Source organism: Dryobates pubescens, chromosome 9 (genome assembly GCF_014839835.1).
Source record: "Dryobates pubescens isolate bDryPub1 chromosome 9, bDryPub1.pri, whole genome shotgun sequence".
NCBI lineage: Eukaryota > Metazoa > Chordata > Aves > Piciformes > Picidae > Dryobates > Dryobates pubescens.
Genome location: NC_071620.1, coordinates 38,318,644 through 38,341,872, shown reverse-complemented (window position 1 = coordinate 38,341,872; position 23,229 = coordinate 38,318,644). Strand labels below are relative to the sequence as shown.

At 41.7% G+C, this 23,229-nt stretch overlaps 1 protein-coding gene across 1 annotated transcript in view; it reads right to left on the bottom strand.

The window, feature by feature from the left end:
* The window catches only part of PIGN (phosphatidylinositol glycan anchor biosynthesis class N), a 100,697-nt gene that overhangs the window by 44,672 nt on the left and 32,796 nt on the right, over window positions 1-23,229 (bottom strand). The window contains exons 12-13 of the mRNA XM_009900824.2: window positions 5,257-5,335; window positions 1,785-1,967 (exon numbers count right to left, since the gene is read on the bottom strand). Of these exons, the coding sequence (XP_009899126.2) occupies window positions 1,785-1,967; window positions 5,257-5,335 (262 nt within the window). The remainder of the gene's footprint in view (window positions 1-1,784; window positions 1,968-5,256; window positions 5,336-23,229) is intronic.

The window sequence follows — 23,229 nt, the reverse complement described above, 5'->3', positions numbered from 1 at the left end:
CTCTTACTAAAACTGAGGCAAGAATCTTTCTCTAGAGAAAGAACTAACAAACCCTATTTTTTTCCTACCAGTGTCACTAGCATAATATACCAGAACAAGAGGACACAGTCTCAGGCTGCGTCAGGGGAGGTTTAGGCTGCAGGGTAGGAGGAAGTTTTACACAGAGAGAGTGATTGCCCATTGGAATGGGCTGCCCGAGGAGGTGGTGGGGTCGCCGTCGCTGGGGGTGTTTAGGGCGAGGCTTGACAGGATGCTTAGTTGCATGGTTTAGTTGATTAGGTGGTGTTGGATGATTGGTTGGACACGATGATCTTGAAGGTCTCTTCCAACCTGGTTTATTCTATTCTATTCTATTTGTCAACATGTAAAAATCAATATACCAAATGCAAATCTGATGCTAACTAAAAATGTGAAGATTCTGCCTAATGCAGTTATTAACATGCTCAATACTCACTACTTATTGTAATTATTGTGGTCATTCCTAAGATAATATGCATCTTGGATTATTTCTTCTCAATTATTTGATGAAAGAGAACCTAAATCATGCTGTGCAGCACTTATGAATATTTTCCATTCCAATTTTGTTTGATCATTTTCATTAAAGGCCAAGACTATCTCGTTTCAGCCAGTAGTAAAAGCCTCAAGATAGCACAAGAGAATTTTTCTCAGAGTAATATACTGAAGGCGGTAAAGATGCTGAGTGCTCATTCTCATTTACATTACCGAATGAAACAATTCCCTTTATTCTGAAACAAATCCTTGAAGTCTGTGAGATTTTTTTTCCTTTTCCTCCCTTCAAGGCTTTAATCCTTCTTTAGTGAAATGCTACCTTTTAGCCTGTTCACCTTTGTGAGCTATCTCTTTTCCTGACGAATGACTGAAAGTAAATGTAATTTCCTAGGATTTTGCACTTTGTGAAACATCAAACCATAATCATGCTGTCAAAAAGAGCTTCCTTCCTCTTTGATGTCTTCTGCTGTACTCTTGCAAATCAGAAAGAGCAAGCCAACTTGTGAAACCACAGTTCACCTACTAAAACAGGCTATAAATGTTTAAAATGCCATGGTTGGACTGCACAGCTGCTGAAAAGTGATTTTACATTGCAAAACAGGGTAAGAATAAAATAACTTACATGCTGACTTCTTTTTCTTTAGCCTTAACAGTAAAGTACTGATGCCTGCATTTTCCCAAACAAATATTTTTACAAGAGAGCACTGATGTTGCTACAACTAATGCTGAATACTGACTTCGGGTTAAAGATTGACCCTCTAATAGTTTTAAATCACTCTGTTTGCTTACACTTGCATTAGCATCCAGTAAAATGTGCAGCTACAGGACAGAAGTAACTGAGAAAGTACAGTATTGCATACTCAGAATTATACAGTTAAGGAATACTGATGCTAATAAATGGGCCAAACAGTAACACTGTGCAGGAAAACTCCACAGCTAGAGAGTTTCCATATAGAATCATAGAATTGTCAGGGCTGGAAGGGACCTCAAGGATCATGTAGTTCCAACCCCCATGCCATGGGCAGGCACACCTCACACTAGATCAGGTTGCTCAGAGCCTCATCCTGCCTGGCCTTAAAAACTTCCAGGCATGGGGCTTCTACCACCTCCCTGGGCAACCTGTTCCAGTGTCTTAGCACCGTCATGGTGAAGAGATTCTTCCTAACATATTTTGTAGTCAAAAAGAAGTGGAAGGTGTACTCACAGAGAGAGTAAGCACATAGGTAACGTTGAAAAGTGACAGAAAAACAAAACACTGCATGTTGTCAACCTACCTTCTTACTGGTCTGGACAGTCTTGATCAGATTGGTATGGGTCTTGACAATCATCAAAATCACGTAAGTCGTCCAGCCCACAAAACTCAATGTAATACTCAGACCCAGGAATAATCTATCGTAAGTATGGTAGTAAGACAAGCCCTCCAAAGCAAGCTTAATTAGGGTTTTGCACAGAGATACCTAGAGGCAGACAAAATATATAAGCAACAGTTTAGAATATTGTAAGCTCCATTCCAAAAACAGACCTAACTGACAGCAGCTGGAACTAAGGCAGCTCCACCACTCTTGGCATATGTGTCCTCTCTGCGCTCAGTTAACAGCATTTTGGCCAGCATCAACTGCTGGAGTACTCACCAGTTTGGACTCCTGTTGGACAACATCAACAATCATTTAGCTCCTCCACCATACTCCCTAGCCATGACGGTGTTCAGATGTTGAAAGCCACACAGATATCATACCTTGACCACTACTTACTACCAAACATGTCACTTGGTTTTCCCATAATCATTTGACCATATATATATTTCAGTGTAAGTGAAGCCTCCCCAAAACCTGGTGTGTTTCTGAGGGTGCACCATTTACACAGGAGGATTATGGATGCAGCTGAAACAATGTCACTCTCCACAGTCTGAAATACATCCCCTCCTGGGATTTGGTGTTCTCCACTTCAGGACTTGCTTAAGCACCCAAGATGAATTTAGAGACTGAACTAGAGCCCAAATTTCACTCACAAAGCAGCTGCTTAGGCCTTCAGGATGCTAATCATTTGTACACAGAATGTCTAATCACAGGTCCCTTTACTCAGTACATCCACTGGGAAGACACCATGACAAAGAGAGTAGTTTTCCCAAATTGTGTTATTCCTTACACGGAGGTGTTTTGAGACCTGTGATTTACCCAAAGATGGGAAGGTCAGCTGTGATATTTGCATGCACAAAGGATTCTCTGGTGATTAATAAATATGTAAGGAAGAGTATAAGAAGTTGGGCATACACAGTGCTGCTTCTTTAGGTATCCAGATGGGACTCAAAAATAGCAATCAGCAGAAAAAGGTATGCCAACTACTGAAGAGATCACAAGACTGCAAATGGGCAAACTCAGCCAAAACCATGTCATTTCTGAGGGTGCAATTATGAACACATAATGCAGTGCCTAAAGCTGTGGAGCTGAGGAGGCAAAGAATCATAGATCCTCCAGCACTTGGTAATGCACCAACCTTTCTGTATTGCAATTCAAGAAGCTGAGGATAACCAGGGCACAGGCACAAGCCCAATGTGTTAAGCAAATAAAAAATGAACATGAGGCACTCAAGTGAGCCAGGGATAAAATTTATATATAACCAACACCACAAACTTGAAATTTCTGCTGCTGAAATGTATAAAATGTGTGCTAAAAGTAAATGTGACAGCCAAGTAGAAGTAGTAGGAAAGCAGAAAGAAAACCTGCTACCACTGCAAAAAAGACCCATTGATTTAAACAGAGCTATTGCCAGTTTACAATAAGGTAAATAAAAAGGCACAAGGTATAAAATAGATTTAGCTATGCTCTGCATAAAATAGTACTTTACAACCCTGAGGAACACATTAGGGAAACAGAAGAGCTGAACCATAACACATAATGGAATTATTCTTCCATGCACCTGGCAGGTTAAATGTAATCTTAACATCCTCGACTTTTTAATGTACTTTTTAAACACAAAAATCAGTGACCAAACTAACTCTGTTTAAAGCCCTCTTCGTATCATTTAGCTCTACAAATTATTTCTGTGAATGGCAGAATACAAGCGCTGGTGAACTGCACCCATCAAATACCCTGGTAGCAAACACTCAGGAAAGTAACACCAGAACTGGGAAGCACAGAATGATTCCACCTATGGCTCCCAATCAAAGCAAAAAGTGAAATTAAAAACAAGAACAGCAGGTTCAGGCAAATTACAAAGACAAAGCAGGATCTGTGATGGAGGAAGGCATCATACTTCTTTTCGTGTGACTAGCAACTTAATAAATGGCTACTCTACTCTGCCCTGGTGAGACCACACCTGCAATACTGTATTCAATTTTGGGTTCCCTAGTTCCACCCTCTAATGTTCTGTGATTCTGTGAACATGAACATCCCTCAATTTCTTTCTCAATTTACCCTTTTCTACAGTGGAAAATAAAAACATGCTATGTGTTAGTATGCTATGGAACAATAACAAAGAGAGAAGTGTAAGGGAAAAATACAGCAAGTCAGTATTATTCATTAGGTTCTCCTCCCCTTCTACTCTGCCCTGGTGAGATCACACCTGGAATACTGTATCCAGTTTTGGGCTTCCCAATTCAAGAGAGACGGGGATCTACTGGAGAGAGTCCAATGGAAAGCTACAAGGATGATGAAGGGACTGGAGAATCTCACCTGTGAAAAAAGACTAGGAAACCTATGGCTGTTTAGTCTGGAGAAGAAAGAGAAGGCTGAGAGGGAATCTTATCAATGTCTATACATATCTGAGGAGTGTGTGTCAAGAGGAAGGGGACAGCCTCTCTTTGGTGCTGCACAGTAATAGGACAAGGAACAACAGGTATAAGTTGGAACACAGGAAGTTCCACCTCAGCATAAGGAGAAAATTCTTTACTGTGAGGGTGACAGAATACTAGAACAGGCTGCCCAGAGGGTTTGTGGAGTGTCCTTCTCTGGGCACTTTCCAGACCCGTCTGGATGTGTTCCTGTGTGGATGTGTTCCTGTGTGATCCTGCTTTTGGCAGGGGGGGGTGGACTCAATGATCCCTGGAGGTTCCTTCCAACCCCTAACATTCTATGTATCCCCACCTGGGGGGGTACACCCAACCCCCCCCCAGGGCTCCTTCTCCCCCCCACCAACCCAGCCCTGGGCCTGGGCAGGCCCAAGGGAGGCAGCTCACGCCATGTTACCTAAGCAGCAGGGGGGGACGAAAGAGGAAGTGAAGACCCCACGCTGATCTATTATGGGGAGCAGGGCATTATGGGAAATGGAATACCTGGCTTCCTGTGACCACCCCCTGGGCTGGGCCCCTGCCTTGGGACCTCCCAGGTGTGCTCTGTGCAGTGGCATCCGGGCCAGCACCCAGCCTAAACCACCACAGTAATGGGTTGGACTTGATGATCTCAAAGGTCTTTTCCAACCTGGTTAATTCTATTCTATTCTATTCTATTCTATTCTATTCTATTCTATTCTATTCTATTCTATTCTATTCTATCCTATCCTATCCTATCCTATCCTATCCTATCCTATCCTATTCTATGATTGTGGATTAGAAACGATGTCAAAAGGCAAAATTTCAGAGGCTTACAGTGGGATGTTATTTGTGTTACTAAGTGAAATGTGCATCAGAAGGAAAGAAAACAGTTTGATTTCCCCATTTTATTTCAAGCTAAACAAATCTAAACATTTACATGTTATAGAAGCTCCTGCAAAGTGTTTCTGGAAGGTGTAATACATCAAACCCAGGCTTACCGCTGCATCGTACTCCTGCTGCTGAATAAACAGTCTGATTCTCTTCAAAAAGTTGATCTGTTCAGCATCAGAAAGCGCTCTGTGCAAAAGTACACAGGTATGTTAGGGTTGCTTCTCTTCACAAGCAAAGGGAGAGGCAGAAAAAAATTAACTTTATAATAAAAAAATGGACACTGGAATGAGAGGCACCAATAGAGTCTGATTTTCATCGGAGGTAATTGGAACTAATCCATTCCTCTACATTTGTCTTTGTGCTGGTTTTAGGCTGTGCCTTTAAAATTTAGCTACAGATTTTGAGCAGAAAAGTAGAAAAATATAAATAAATCACTATTGGCTGTAAAGAGGAAAAGTAAAGGTTATTCTAAACAAATTAATTGGAGAAATATCTTCTATAAGATTGGCTGTACCAAAACAATTCTTTCTCTCTTCTGATCTCTTCTCTGCTTGCTTGGCTCGAGAGAGACTAACCTGTTTTTTCAGCTGACCTTGGCTGTGCTGTTTAAGTTAAGCCTAACCCTGCTTTCTCTCTGCTCCTTTCTCTCTTAGGACACAGGAATGGGGGACAGTGGAATGGCTGCCCTGGTCTCTGACCAGTGGGGTTTTCATGTTGTTTGCTAATTGTAAATATCTGTATAATATTGTAAATACTGTATATTTTGTACATATTCATTGCATTCCATTGTAGAGTGTAGTTTTGCTTTGTAAATACGGGTTTTCATTTGCTTCCAACAGGCAAAGTTAATGCTGGGGGGGAAATTTCACCCCACCACATTACAATCTTCACACTTGTGTCAGTGCTGCTGCTGTCTAAATTATCCCAAGATCTCTCTGCATTAAGAGGTACTTCTTTTATGTAGATGTCCCCACCTAATACTGCTGAAAAAGATCTCCCTTGTGTGTTATTTTTCACCACAAACCACTGTGCATGCAAGAGTTAAGTGAATTAACTCATTTGATAAATGTTGTAAGCAGTTTGCAAGCCTGTCAGCAAGAAGGCATTGTTCAGGTTACACACTAACAGTAGATGACGCCTAACAATCTTCTCTTTGAAAATTAAGAGCTTGTCTCCTGTTCCAAAGGGAGCCGTTGGCAGACTCGCCAGAGCAGGGGATAATGCAGTTAGCTGGTTAGCCTAAGGTCAGTGATAAAAATACCTTTGATTTTAATTAATTTTATCATCAATAAATAATTTCTACAGCTTTTTTCCTATAGAAAGTAGTAACAAGGAGAAATAAGGCAGTCAACCAACTTCTACCAAAGGAAAAAAAGAGCAGTTTTCTCTGCACCATTTTCCCCCTCAAGTTAACAATGTCAGCTGAATAAGTTATAAGCCACAACATAGTCACTGTAGGCACCACAAACAAACTATAGCATGTCACAATTTCCTAGTAGCTGCAAAAAGCAGTTTTTCTTCACACCTTCCACAATACCTCTGTGGCACAGCATCATCTCCTCAGCATCCCCAGCACATGGCAGTCCAGTTGTATGCCTCCAGCCCTTACACACACTCCATCATGTGCCTCATACACAACCACCACCATCACATGCAAAATCAGATCCTCCCCTAGCGTCTCAATCCTTCTTATTTAAATTAGAAGCAGTCACCTTAGTGGTCACTCAGCTGAACACAGGGGCAGGTCTTATATAACTACCACATAGAAATGCTCATTCCTGCAGCTTCCAAGCACTTGTGAACCACTTCTGCCTACAACCCAGAAGCATTTGATACATAATCAATACATTTCAGGGCTCAACAGTTAACAGGATTCTGTACTTGAACAATCTGAATTTTATTACCGATATCATACTGTTATGTTTTTTATACTCTTTCAATATTGATTTCAGAGCCCAGCACTGTTGTGCAGCAGTCTTCTAAGATATTGGATAATAGGCACAGCTTTGAGAAGAGGAAATGAAGTAACTGTATTTTAAAATGTTTGATTCTTTTTATCCAGAAAAGAATCAAGGGATGGTATCCATAAACAGGAAGGGACAGGACCTGGGGAGAAGGATGAAGGAAGGAAAAGGTGATGACAAGGTGATATGTTTGATCACCTTAAGTTTGGAGGAATAACAGAGGATTATAGAAAAGAGAGTTGAAAAAGAGCAGAGTGAATACTGGTTGCTCCTGCACCTTCATGACACATGCATATGGAAACCACCCTTACAGCTCCACAAGTCAAGGGCTACCAGCACACAGCCAGCAAGCGTGCACCAATGAATCAAGTTCGAATCAGTTCTTCAAACAGGCAAACCAGACCCAAGCATTGCCTCAAGAAAAGATGTAACCTTCAAGTTTTGCTGTATGTTTTTTGGCAGAGGCAAGGGAGCAAAGCACCAAACCAAGGTGGGATTTTTCACCATGTGTGGAGATTAATAGGAGGAGAAGAGGTACCTTTTTAAAATCTGGAATAAATATTAAGCAGCTTTATTTAGGACTTAAATACATCCAAGACAATTCCCATATTCACTGTCTCATTTTTATTGTTTTACACATAGTTATTTTCTGAGAGTTTTGTCCCTGCCACATTCAATGTGAATTTTTAATAAGCTAAAATTATCTTTCACTTTACATCTTTAATAATTTACATATAAACCCTTTAATTATCTTTTTTTTTTTACCTCAATGAATCATTTTATTATTAATGAACAATAGCTTTTACCTATTCCTTCATAGATGACACCAACTGGAATCTCTGTGCATGGATGGTATAACAAAATAAATGGAGCTTCTAAAGAGTAAAGCTTTGGTAAGTCAAATGCAGAAGGTGATTATTTTGTCAAATGGGGTTACCATTAGCAGGTGCATTGTTCATTTTCAACACGTTTTACCTTACTTGCATATGAATGCCTCTCAAGATGCTGAATTTATAATTATCTACAGATTGGTTTCACAAAGTTTATGAATTCCACCAGAACCTAAGGATTTTGTATATAGCTGTATCAAAATGCAAGTTTCACCCTGAATGCAAGGGCTGATTGTGATCTTATTTTTTGCCTCTCTATTAAGAAAAACCTCAATGGAGTGACTAGAGAACTTTTACATCTCACATCAGACTAGAAGATTTACCCAATATGCTGATTATCTTTTAAGGAGTAAGTATAGTTCACCAGAATCAGTTTATCATCCACTGAGGACCCTGATCCACTTCCTAAAACTGGCTTCAAAGGAGCCCCTTGCTAGATATAGCAGAAAGTGTAAAGAGATGAAGCTAAGCCATGAACAGAAGTGGAAAGTTGCCTGTAGAAAATACTCCAGCAACTTTAGAAATAGTGATTCTATAAAACCTATAAGCCTCAACCAACCACAAGTAAAAAAATAAATCTGGGAGGGTAAAGCTTGAACTATTCTTAGCACCACTCAATTCTAACTTGAACTATTTTAAAGACAAGACATATAGTGTTAAAAAGGAATAAACTGATCAGTTGCTCCCTTGTATGGGAAATAACAGTGCCAGAGGCACTGCTATGTCAATCTGTTCTAAAGGTCACACATCCATGCAACTAACAGTAATGAAGTGAATCTACTTTTCATTATTAAAAAGATCCTTAAGTCCATACAGAAAATTAAAGTATATATGTATATACTCTTCCCATACACCTGTCACCAAGAGCCAATTCTACCAAATTCAAGATGAATAGTCTTGACCAGTAAAATGCAAAGTCTTTTTTGATAAACCAAAAATACCCGTTCCATTAATTAACAAGCAAACACAAAGAGAATTCATTAGTGGACTCAGCTCTGACTGCCTGTTCTTTCCTTGAAAGTACTATTAAACACATAGATTATAAAATGTAGCACCCTGAGGCTTAGCTGAGAAGAAAAACCAAGAGCTCTTATGGTCACATGTAAGCACGTGTTATTCTGCCAACCATGCTGGGTGCCATCTGTTGTGCTTCCCCCAGATTGGGGGCTACCGGGTGACGAATGAAGACACAAACCCCACTGCCATATAGCAATGAGATTCCAGAAATGCAGAGAATCTCAGAAGTCTTCTCAGAAGTCCTTTATTACTGTGTTGTAGAATCCCTAGCATTAGCGAGTCTTAGAGTGTCCTTAACAGCAGAAGTCCTGGAAACCCTTAACAGAAGCAGCAGCTAGCAGAAGTTTCAAGTGTATCCCTAGCAGCATTGGAAGCCCTAGCCAAAAGAAGTAGCTAACTAACAGAAGCAGAAGATCCAAGCAACCTAAATCCCCAAGCTGTTCCTAACCTAAGTCCTTAACTAAAGTAGCTATTGCTCAGAGAGGCTGTTTATATATCTTTTGTTATCAATCACTTAACCAGTAAAATCCACCACATATGTAAGCTAAAGTAAGTATTTTCCCAATAAGAGGTGCCAGCATGTCAAGGAGGTGGCTTCTGCAGCATGTTCCAACAAAAGTGTGCCAACGTCAGGATGTTGCTCTTGGCATATGTGGAACATTATTGCTTTGCTCTATGCAGCATGGTAAGGTAAGGAACCATGCACTCTGCACGCATCCAGCAGCTGCCCTCAGAACAGTGGCTGCCACAAGCACACAGGCATTCAGGATATCATTGGGATTCTAAAGACTTCAGATTACATTCTTCACAGAAAACAGTGGTGGTTCTAGAAGACTAATTTTGTTTTTTCCACGATGGCTATCAGAGATTAATTTCCTAGTTCCAGACAGAAATCATGGCTTCATCTGTCAACAAACATAATTAATTATGAATCAAAACAGTTGGGGTAATCATGCAAGTGCTTGTAAAATGTCCCTTCTGAGATGTCAGCTACCCTTGTTTTAAGTCTACCTGACAGAATTAATCTTTCCAACATATCATTCACACTTCATATAAGCCAAACTATTTGACAGTACTGCCAATAAAACTGTGATGAAGTACATTCACCATAGCAATGTCAAAGGGATCTTTGGCCAATGAGTCTTAGGCCAGATCCAAGTACCGCCTCAAGAAAAGATGCAAACTTCAGTGAGTCTTGATTATCGTCAAAGCACAGAAATTACCATCCCAAATTACATAGGTAGTATGCTGCAGTCACACCATGATACAAAAACCTTGGAATAGAAGATGTCTTCCAAATACATCTATATCCATCACTTGTTAATTTAATTATGCCTGGTTATTTAGGTAATGATTTATAGTCCTTTTATCATACAGTAAATTTCCTTGAGTTCTGCTATAAGAAGTAACCCCTTAGGATCTCTAGTAGTTTAATATTTTAAATGCTGCATTTTTATAAGGAACCATCACAACCTGCAGATGTAATGTACAAAGAGAAAGGCTGACATCTTTGCCTAGCTCACTGTCAGGTAAAAGAGGTTTTCTTTCAGCTGATTCACTCCTCCCTGCCCCAAGCTCCATACACCTGACTACTGTCAGCTCATGCATATCTACAACCTTCATCACTGCCTTTTCACTTCCTGATCAGAAAAAAATAAATAAATCACTAAATATTGTGTATCCTATAATCCTTTGAGAGTGGCAAGATTTGCAGAAGACACAGTGGTCCTATTTCTATGACCCATATCCAGCAGCATATCAGGAGGAGCTGCTCAGCAGACTTCAGTCCTCTAATTTTTCATATTGGCTATCTAGGGATTGGGAAGAAAAGGACCAACTCCTGCTGCTGAATAACTGAAAAAGCTGGACTATACATACCTAGATATATACCTCTTACATCTCTTGATAGCCTCAAGATGAAGCAAGGCTGTCTGAATGAAGCCTGCTAGGATTTCGTATGGCCTGACTTCTCTTGAACACCACATAAGGCAGACTTTCTCACTTTCTGTGCTATGAAATTTCTAACTTCAAAACTGTTTACAGTAAAAGAGACTGTTGCTGTCCAAACAACTCCTGGAACTTCTGCCAAAAGACTAAGTAAACAGTGGTTCTTGTTCCCTTACCCAGAAAGAGTATTCCTGGCATCCTAGTAATTTGCAATGTAAAACAAAGTATGTCTCCCAGGTTAATGTTGCCCCTCTCACCATGAGGGTGTTCTGCTGTCATAATCCCTCAGAGAAGCCCAGGCCTCTGGCAACCAACCCCATCCTCTTGCCACTTGGGTGATGAGGAGGGCAGGCACCCTTTTTTCCCTGCTCTCGCCACAGGAGAAAACTACCAGGAACAGAAACAGCTGAATATGGTCAAGCTTGGCTGGTACACACCTCCCTCTGACAGGCCCATACTAAAGGGGAAAGTGGGTTTTCAGTCCAGCAATCCTGCAGTCAGCTGAAACAGTACTTACAGGACCCACTATTACTGCTTTGATCTACATCACCACTGCTGGCAAAATGGCATCTTGAAAAGGCAGGATGTAAGACTGGCCTGATGTTTTCACAGGGTTGCTATTGAAAACTTAATACAAGTAATCAAACAAGACTTTTATCAAAGCCTTGTTCAGAGTAGCAACAGACTTCAAAGGGTCTCCCGTGACAGCTGAATTCAAATATTCCCACTGTACAACATAAGACAGCACCTCAGAAAGCACCAGGTGGATAATGGGAAAGTAGAGACACAGATCTTTCACTACATACTATGAATTTAGCAGAAACATGACTGCATGTGATTCCTGTTCCACATCAAATTCACCCCAGTTAGCCACCCATGAGTGCAAAGACTTGATATAAATGACAGTAAAATCACAAACTAACCTAAATTTATCACTCTGGTGTTTCTTTTGAAAGTATGGTAGCAGCAGAATGAAATGCACACTGCAAAACCTTTTCACTTCTCTATCACCAGCAGAAAGTCATCAGAAAGAAGTCATGAATCATTCAGCAAAGCATGCAAAAAATGCCCAGATATTTTAAAAAATATTAAAATCATAGAATTATAGAATGGTAGGGGTTGGAAGGGACCTCCAGAGATCACTGAGTCCAAAGCAGGATCACCTAGAGCAGGTCACACAGGAAGACATCCAGATAGGTCTTGAAAGTCTCCAGAGAAGGAGACTCCACAGCCTCTCTGGGCAGCCTGTTCCAGCGCTCTGTCACCCTTAAAGAAGTTTTTCCTCATGTTGAGGAATCATCAAGGTTGGAAAAATCTCCAAGACCACCAAGTCCAACCATCAACACAGCAAATATCTTACTTCTTTCCCAGTTAGCTGAGAGAAGCAGAACTTGGTGACCTGCACACAAATAACCACAGCAATGACATCAGGGCTGTTGTGGTCGTACCAGGCAGTTCAGGCAGTGCCTGGAACTATGACGTTTACTTACTGTTGAACTTCCCTTGTAGTATAGGCTGCATGATGCTGCTACAGGCAATGATCAGGCAAAAAAGTGTTACAGTTCTTTGGACTTCACCAAATTTACATAGTTACATAAATTTAAATAGCCAGAAGCTGATTTTCCCCGTTTTCAAAATGTGTTCCAGTTTTCCAGATGTGACTGCTCATAAGAATTGTTTTACTGCTGAAGACAAACTGAAAGCACATCCTAGGAGATAATACTCAGAGGAGGTTTTAGCTTTGAACAAAGAGTGAAGTTTCAAAAATTGAATTATTTAGTGGGTAACTTAATGATCCTCAATCTGTTTAGATGGCCTGAATTTTATATTGTTTAAGAAAATATTTTCAGGTAAGCTATTAAAATGGGCAAGTCCTATGAAACTTGATTTTCATTATTCAGAAGCAAGGGGTATGTAGTTTACAGATAAAATTAGTGATTTTTCGTGTGTGTGCTAAAGCTGTGCTTATTAGAAGAACAGCTGCTCCACCTAAACCTACACTACAGGGTTTGTTACAGCTTCTTGAAACCCAGTGCCCTCATCATTCCCTCTCCCAACTTACCTACTCTCTTTCCCCCTGCTGTTACACTGCCAGGAATTTCAGTGTTGGAGTGTAAATGTCAGGTAGGTTTTCGTGTTTCTGGATTTTCTGACTACCATGTTAGACTGTAAGTCAGCCAGTCTAACTGTAGAGTTGTACTCGGTTACCTTTGCAAGAGTTTGGTTCCCCCTCCCCCCTTTTAAGAAGCATTAGAAAGCTCTACTGCATGTATGAGGCACTCCAAAAGAAATTAAAGGAGTAAGAAAGTCAGCAAAAGGCTCTTGACTTAACTTCTGAGGTTCTTGGTGTTTAAACCTTAATGAAACGCATGGAGGGGACCCACACTTCCCAAGGACAAAGACAGCAAAAAGAATCTTTACTGCAACATCGCAAAACCCCACCAGGACATACATGCTTTTGTATTCAGATTTACAAACAGCCAAAGGAGGAAGCAGTGGGACATCAGTGAAGTGGTCTGACTACTGATGGTCTAATCCTAGACTGTCATGTCCTAGGAATTAAAATAGCCTTTTAATGTTCACAAATCAGTGTCCTTGATGCAGCATATACACAACAGCGAAGTGCCTGAGGATATTTATGTAAATCCTTTAGATAACAGAGATGAGAGAAAAAGGAACTCGGGCAAGCTAACTGCCAGCTGCCAATTCACTGAACAGAGAAACAATTAAGATAACTGGGCTGCACACAGTGGATTTGCATGCAAACGACTACAGCAAGAGCTGCCAACAACCAGAGGCCAGGAGGGAGGAGGCCATGCTCTGAAGCAGTCCCTCCAGCCCACTCAAAGCAGAACTGGGAAATTGGAAGCAGGGATCTCGCACAGGCAGGGCTTGTACCTAAAGAGCCAGCAGGACATAATGCAGCAGCCTTGGAAAGTACATGATAAGTGCTGCATTTAGAGAAGGATAAACTTGGTAAGAGACAAATCCCCTTGTGTGTTATAGCCAGTCCTGAGATTAGAGAGGCTAGAAGCAGCTGAACTTATCTCTTAAGAGATATGCCAATTATTCCTGTGACTGTAGGCCCGACACCAGATGCACAAACAGCCTGCCTGCTGTAGGTCTGGCTGCATTCAAAAGAGGCAGTTGGGTGCTTGAATGGTACAGTTTATTCATATGCAACATATAGAGGTTCTTTAAGATTGCCAGTGAATAACAGAATAGCTCTATAGCTCTAAAATACAATTACAGTCACACATTCCATCTCCTGGGGCAGCACTCAGTGTAGTGGAGGGCACAAATCTTGCCAAAAGATGTCCCTTTTACTGGGGGGACAAACCTGCCAATCTCTTCCTGCTGTTTGGTATTGAACTCTCAGTCTTCAATTAGATATGACATTTGGGTAATATTTATACCTTGTTATTTACTATAGTGCAGAGTGTATTGGTGAGACCGGTCAAGCCATCATTCCTGATGGTCAAACAGTTGTTTCCATATCAGTTCCACAAAACATTTCTTGGTTTTGGTGTAACTCAGCAGTATTGCAGGGAATAAGTAGAAGAATTCTCCCTGTTGCCATGGCAGCACAGACCACCAGGTCTCTACCCAGCCTCTGTGCCTGCTCTGGGCACCATGTGTTTATCAGCAACGCTGCCCGTGGTTAATATTCCACTATTTTATGCTTCCAACAATAGGGAAGATGAAGATCCTTGAAGGAAAGGAAATTCACTCTTTCTAAAGACTCTTCTAATTCAGTAGTGCAGAGGCCATGTGCTGACTCTAAATAAAAATGCTCTCACCTTTGCAAAATGTGTGATGGATTTATGTCATGAATTGGAGCTGGACCTAGATATCTGCACTCTTCTGGATATGTAATGCTGTGACACTGGTCTGCCTCTGGTCCGCAATGCCACATGCCAAACCTAAAGCACAGCTATCATTTTTCAGCTACTTGTATTCAAAGCAGGCAGCACATGCTGTATTTGGGCAGGTATTTCACAGCTGGGCCCCCTGGCCACTGAAACACGTGTTTGGCCGGGATCCCTGTACCAAACCTGACAAAGAGATCATCTTACATTAAGAACTCAGTGATCCACATGACAGTTAATCTCAATAGGCCCAGGCCTGTGCTGCCCATCCAGCATAGCTCCATGCTGTGCTGCACAAATCCTTGGCTGCAGGACAAACCCAGCCACCTTGCAGAAGCTGCAGACAGCTCCCACTCTGTACCGGTGATTACACTGCAGGGCTGTCTTCAGCTTTATCCAGAACTGCAGCAAGAAGTTCTCATATGAACCCCTACTCTATTTGACAGTAAAAGTGATTACTAGAGTTGGTTTATTGCAAGCAAATAATGTAATAGCTTGAATGCCCTAAAAAAAGGGAATGTCACCAAAGACAGGATCTCTGCAGCACCATAGCAGAACACATCTGGACTCCGTCTGATGCTGCATGAATACAGGATACCACTCAGCATCTGAAGGGATGTAATATTTTACTTGCTATCTATATTCTTCTTTAATTAAACAGCTATATATTAACCTATTTGTTAGGGGACCTTTCTTATTGAGATCCGGAATGCACCCTGCATTCTCTCACCTCATGCTCCAGTGCAAAACATTCTCTGCCCATCACATCCCACTACCTGCTTATGCTTTCCCTCATCCTCACTGTATGAGTCCTGACAAGCTTCAAGAAAAGGCCAAAGGGATTTATACAAGGAAATAGAGAAATACACACAAGCCTTGTGATATTTTATCTAATCCATTAGCCTCTTAGCTCCTTACCTATTTCCTACTTGATAATAAATCCAATTATGCCTGGTTCTCCTGCACAGAAGCTGCTGCCAGTAAGCTTTTCATGTACAAACTAAAATCTCCTGAGTGCGCTGCTGAAACCCTGAAATCCTGCTGAGACCAACAGGATGCCTGCTTTCTAAGAGGATTGCATCCTTCTGGAGCAGTGTTAAACAGAGCGCTTCAGACAGTCCATTCAGTGAAAGAGAAGCTGACATTTTAGCCAGAGAATGCACATTTCATAGTACAGGCACTCATTCCTCTCCAAAGAGACAATATATCTACCATTAAATAAAACTAAGCTATTATTTCTATTGCAGCACTTGTGTCTCTACAGCAGTGCATTTCTATTTTTTGTTCACATATATATACACAGGTTTCTAAACCTGTGGAAGGTAGAGGCAAGAGGGCTGCCAGTCTGCCTCCCCAGTACCAAAAGGGTAAGGGCACCCATACCGGCCTGCTTGTCCCAGCTGCTCCAGAAGCAAGCTGGTGGCTCAGATTTCCACCTGTTAACGCAGTGGAGACAAAGCAGAAAAAGAAAGTCTGCCTTTCCAGGGTTCTCAAGAAGCTGCTGGTCCTTACTCCTGACCACAGGATAAAGGAACAGGCTGAAATGTCATACTGGATAAATCAGTGCCTTTGCTAAATAAAGGGTCCTCTGGATTCACAACATATTCAGACAAATGGACAGGGAGAGCAACTGTTCTTAGAAATACACTTCCCTACATCAAGAGATTCAGCCTTTCTTCCTGATGATCTCTTGTGGCCAAGAAGGCCAATGCCATTCTGAGATGTACCATAAGGGGGGTGGTCAGTAGGTTGAGAGAGGTTCTACCCCGGTACTCTGCCTTGATCAGGCCACATCTGGAATATTGTGTCAAGTTCTGGGCCCCTCAGTTCAAGGACAGGGAACTGCTTGAAAGAGTCCAGCACAGAGGCACAAAAATGATTAAGGGAGTGGAACACCTCCCTTATGAGGAGAGACTGAGGGACCTGGAGCTCATTAGCTTGGAGAAGAGGAGACTAAGGAGTGACCTCATTCATGTTGATAAATATGTAAAGGGTGAGTGCCAAGAGGATGGAGCCAGGCTCTTCTTGGTGATGGCCAATGACAGGACAAGGGGCAATGGGTGGAAGGTGAGGCATAGGAAGTTCCACGTAAACAGGAGGAAAAACTTTTTCACTGTAAGGGTGACAAAACACTGGAAGAGGCTGCCTAGAGGGGTTGTGGAATCTCCCTCTCTGGAGATATTCAAGACCTGCTTGGACGCATTCCAGCTTGATCTGGTATAGGTGATCCTGCTCTGGCAGGGGGGTTGGACTGCATGATCTCTCGAGGTCCCTTCCAGCCCCTAACATTCTGTGATTCTGCGGCATTCAGTCCTTAACGTTTGCTTTGCAATCCATGATCACATCCATCACAAATCTCCAGCATAGTAACATTTAAATAAATGCCATTTATTTAAACAAAAGCAGGATGCTTCAAAGGATGTACTGTTTACTGCCATCTTCAGGGACTCTGCCCCACTTAATGGAGGAGAAATCACTTACTTCACTTTGCTGCATTTGTCAAATTGGTGGAAATATCTATTATTTAAGTTTTGAAAGGCCATCAGAGAGAGGGAACAATGTACTGCTGCATCTCTACTCATTAGTGAAAGGAATAAAAGAGATTTCTGCATATGGCATTTCTTTGAAGTTGCTGCACATCTTCAAAGACACTACATTACAACAGAACTACTTTGTCTTCTATCACCATTTCCAGATGATGCGCCATCACGTGGAACGACTTAGTCTACCCGACTGACACTTGCATCAAATCCATGCAAATGTGTAAGGGAGTTATATCTCAGTTCATGTTGAAGTGGAGAGGAAAAGAGAAAGAGTTAAATTTTCATAGTGAGGGAAAGGCACATTTTAACTGATTAATATTTAAAGTATCTAATATTCTATTGAAAATGCAATTCATTTCTATACAACTGTGCAGATGATAACTTGAGTCTATAAAATAAAAGAAGAAACCATAGAAAGAAAGAAAAAAAGATTAAGTATCTAGCAATTAAGTTATTTTAAAAATGCATGTTGTGAGGTTAAGCACTGGAAATCTTAACCATAAAGACCGAAAGTCCTCCAGGGACTAGACAGTCCAGGAGGTGGACCAGGAAATTGCAATATTGTTATTCAACTCCATAATTCTGCTATCTCTTTATAAGCTGGCAGCAAAGCCAAGTCAGTCTTTGTCCCTCCTTCTGGCTCTCCAGAGGGAGTCCTTATCTGGTAATATGGAGGAGGAGGAGTCCTGTCTGTGGCCTTCAGAGGCCTGACTAATTTTTCCTGCACATTTTTGGCTTGTTTAGGCTTAATGGAAGGGAGACAAAGGGGAGTGGGGGTGAAGAAGGAGAAAAAGCCCCAGGGCTTGTGTTTTAGTCTAACTGGGGGAAGTTTTGGGGGTTTTTCAGGTATCCTGTATATGTATTAGGTATTTCTCTCCAACTTAAGGAGAGCATCTTTATTTTACTTCTTTTGGGAGTAAAATTATATCTGTCCACTCTTTAAATGAAGACAATGCAGCATGAAGACAGTATGGGATTTTTTCGTATGAGAAGAAAAAAAATCTACCTCTTGATACAAACTGCTCAAGACATTCAGCAGAAAGAGCACAGCTAGTGAAAAGAAAGCACTGAAATTCATCTGTTCATTTATTTGGGTTTCTTTTTTAATATGGTTCTTAAACTACTGCTCTTGCCATCTCAGCGTGAGGCACCAGAACCTGAGCAGCTGGAAGTACAGCCTTCCCTGAAAGCACCAGGCATACATAAAAAGCATTCCTGTGCTTTTGTGTAACTTACCATCTTAAATCTCTAGCACTTGCCAGGATAATCAAATTGCATCAATTGGTTAAGAGGATTTCAGTGCAACAAGTGATGCCCCATCAGGGATCTCTTTGGAGATATTAAAACCTATTCAAAACCCACTGGGGTGCGTTCCTGTGTGATCTGGTATAGGTGATCCTGCTCTGGCAGGGGGGTTGGATTAGATGATCTTTTGGGGTCCCTTCCAACCCCTAACATTCTGTGATATATTCACCTCACTAGGATAGTCTTCCTGCTGCTCCTTGTAGAAGCATAGAATGACAGAATAGATCTGTTTCAAAGAGACCTCCGAGATCATCCAGTCCTACCCTCAACCCAGCACTGAGGGGTCAACACTAAGCCATGTCCCTAAGTGCCACCCACCGCTTGAACACCCCCAGGGAGGGCAACTCCACCACTGTCCTGGGCAGACCATTCCAATGTTTGATAACCCTTTCAGTGAAGAAATATTTCCTGACATCCAGCTTAAACCTCCCCTGGCCCAGCTTGAAACCATTTCCTTTAGTCCTGTCACTTGACACCAAGAAGAGGCTGGCCCCCTCCTTGCTCCAACCTCACTTCAGGTTGTTGTAGAGAGCAATGAGGTCTCCCTTCAGTCTCTACTTCACTAGACTGAACAACCCCAGCTCCCTCAGCTGCTCCTGTAGGCCATGTGTTCCAGGCCTCTCCCGAGCCTCACTGCCCTTCTCTGGACAGGCTCCAGTACCTCAATGCCCCTTCCTATAGTGAGGAGCCCAGAACTGAGGTGTGGCCTCACCAGTGCTGAGTACAGTGAGATGAATCAGCTTCACAGCCCAGAGATGCCAGCCTTGGGAATGCTTTTGCAAAAGCACCATCTGGCCCCTTGGCACACGCTTCTTCAAACTGTGCCAGCACTGCAGTTGCCTCAATGTACATCAAAGGGTCAGAAAGCTAGAAAGATTGTTCACTATCCTGGACATCAGTTGTCCTCCATCAGCAATCTTCAGAATTGTCCTCCCTTATGTTTCCTGTTTCCTTTAAAACACCTGGCATCTTAGTACCTGCTGATTCACACCATCACAGATGGTCAAAGCATGTCTCAGAATCCTGAGGAGAAAGTTTCTGATTTTTGCTAAGCAAATAATTTTTGAAAACATGTCTTTCATAGCTGGGAAAAAAAATGTTATAAAGAGGAAGGAAGAGGCAAGGAAACTTAATTCAGACAGTAAATCCCTTCAGGTATCCAACTGGAACTGCAGATAAGCCTTCTGAACAATTATTCAATATCAGCAAGGGAGACACTTGCAGCTGAGCTTTCTGAAATGTATTCTGAACAGCTTCACAGGTAACCTCAAGATACACTTTTACACAGATTTGTTCCTTGATGAAGGCACTTTGACAAAATGAAAATGGCATTACTGGCAGCCAGACATATCCTTTTAGTAGATACAGCTGTCCAGATTCTAACCTGCCTCAAACCTGTTCAAGTAGACACTACTGAAGTTTCTATCACAGAACACAATGATCAGTTGCATGATTCTCATTATTACACCTCTGACAGATGGATTTCAGAGAGAGATGCAATTTAGATCAAAACAGGAAAGGGCATATGTCTAACAAACTCCTTCATTCCCTGTATAGTGCCAGTCATGCTTCTACCAGGAATTTGATTCTCCAACAAAATCAGAAGCCTGCCTGTGCTGCCATCCAACAAGATCTGGACAGGCTACAGAGCTGGGCAAAGGTGAACCTCATGAGTTCAGTAAGGGTGAGTGCAGAGTCTGGCATCTGGGGAGGAATAACACCAGGCATCAGTACAGACTAGGGATCATCCTGCTGGAAAGCATGGACAAACACCTTGGAGTCCTAGTGGACAGCAAGGCATGCCATTAAACCTGGGCTGCAAGTCCAAGTACTGAATATCTGTGCAGAAACACAACTTCCATACCACTGCCAATTACTCTGAAACATAGCACAGTAAGCCAAGAGAGCTCTTACACCAGATAAAGAAATAAGCTCTCTCCAACTCTGCCTCTTTAACTTCTGTATAAAGGTAGTGTAACTGTACTCTTCTACACCCTTTTTCATCAATTGCTATCTACATTTAGCCTGTATCAGGACTAAACTGTAGCAGTTGCTCTGCCACCTCATGACCCTTCATTACCCAAGAAGGGGGGTCAGGAAAATGAGAGGACATCCATGGGTTGACATGAAAACTGGCTGACCAGCAAACTACCAAAATAAAGTACCAAACTAGTACCAAAACCCAGTTATACTCAGCTGAGTGAATGCACAGCAGCCACAGTAAGTGGGAAAGCAGTCCTCAGGAGCAGAATGATAAGCAAACTCCTCCAGTATTGGTAAGCAGAAGGAGGAAAAGGAGCCCCTGTCCTGGGCAAAGTTCCCCTTTTAGAACAAACAATAGTTTATGGTATGGATACCTCTGACAGTGAGCTTGGGTCAGCTGCCCTGGCTTCAGCACCTCCCAGCTTAAGCTCCTGACTAAACTGCCAGTGGCCTGCACATCACGTCTGGTCTATGATTCTGTCCCAGTGGAACCAGGACAACCACCAAAAGCCATTATGAAAAACATATCCTATCTGAGAGGATCAGTGTTATTTCTTGGTGAAAGGTAAAATAAAAGAAAGCTGTGAAATAAAATTCATAGCAAACATGACTGACCCACCCTTCCATGTGACATTTTGGTTCTACATTAGGAAACTCTTTGATACTGCACCTGTCATTCTTACTCAGAATTTGTTCTAAAACATTCAATATGAACCCAGGATTGACCTGACTATCTACCCAAGACAGAGACTCCTGTCTCAGAGACTATCTTGAACCTTTCCCATTGAAAAAACTAGCGGTATAGAATACAGTAAATCTCTGTTCAGAAAGACAGCAATCTTATTTAGCAATTAAACATACTTCACAGGAACAGATTCAAGTACTTTTTACCACTCCTATGATTTACAGATCTTAATTAACAACAGTTTTATTTCCCAAAGGAATACAGCTGCTCTTGGTGAAAAAAAAACCCCAAACCAAACAAAACCAAACATTCTCAGAGCATTTCACAAACCCAAAGCTGAACTGAAAGCAATCACATGCACCCACAGAAAAGCTTTCAAAAACCTTTCACAGAGCAAAGAAAAAGCAGCTTTAATTGGATAAGACCGAAGGGTGAGTAGGTCATGAACTGCTCCCATACACTGCAACAATGAGCTCACAGATAGACAAGTAACTAGAGACTCCTTCACAGCACTGGAAAACACCACACTAAGCACCAGGAACCCCAAATAGATTTTATTGGGATTTTTTTATGAATGCTGAGAGCAGCTGCTTTGGAACAGGTCAGGCCATGAGAGGAGAGAACAGACCTGGGTGTACAGGACATTTCCTGCAGTTTTCCTTTAGAAAGGTCTGGGAAGCAGACACCCACGAGGAGCAAGCAGCTCTTGCAGGAATAGGCTGATGAGGCCTGGGCATTCCCAGGACAATGGCAGGAGATTTAAACCTTCTGTAATCTGAACTAACTGCTGGTCACCAAGAGCAGCTGCTTTGGAAGTGGCTTGGCTAGCAGTGAAGAGATCTGGGGTTACAGAGGGTTTCTTGAAGTTTTCTGTTGGTAGGGAAATGCCAGGGAAGCAGAGAGATGCACTAAGGAGCCAGCAGCTCTCGTGGGACAGGCTGACAAGGGCTGGGCATTGCCAACACAGTGGCCACCACATTCACACCTTTAAAGGAAACTGTGAGGGAGCCCAGCGACCTGGTCACTGTGCACTGAGCAGGTAAACAGGGTGTGGGACATCAACCAGGCCATGGTGTAGAAATTCACCCAGGACATGGAAGAAAGGTGCTGAAGCTTGGTCAGCTAAAGCAGAGAGTGAGGAGCATCTGATGGAACAGGGGTTGTTTAGATGGGAGAATAGAAGGCTGAAAGGAGACCTTCTCACTCTCTACTACTACTTGAAAGGAGGCTGTAGCAAAGTAGATATTGGTCTTCCAAGTAGTAAATGACGAGATAAGAGGAAATGGCTTCACGCTGCATCATGGGCAGTTTAGATATGGTATTAGAAGAAACTTCTTCACTAAAAGGGTTATCAAATGCTAGAATAGGCACGCCAGGGAGGTGGTTGAAAACCCATCCCTGAAAGTATTAAGAAGATGCATAGATGTGGTGTTAAGGGACATGATTTAGCATCAGATCTGGTAGTTACATAATGGTTAGACTTTATGATCATAAAGGTCTTTTCTAATCTTAAGGATTCCATAGTAGTATAATCTTAAAGGTCTTTTCCAAACAAAACAATTCTGTGAATCTATGCAAGGAGTTTTGTTTATTTTCCATTAGAATTTAAATCACAGAAGAATCAATTCATAGTTCAACTTTTATATACCTATAAACAAGAACAGATCACACTTCCTGACTCTACAGGGACTTAACATCTCCCAAGAACGGCTACAAAAATACAGCAAGAAAAATTCAAGGAAACTACTGTGCAGTCTATATATAGTTAGAGTGTCAAAAAGCAAAATAACACAACAGAAAAGTAAATATAAGGAAAGTTTGGTTTGGTTTTTGTGTCCTTTTTTTTTTCTTTTCTTTTTAATCTAATTCTAACCAGA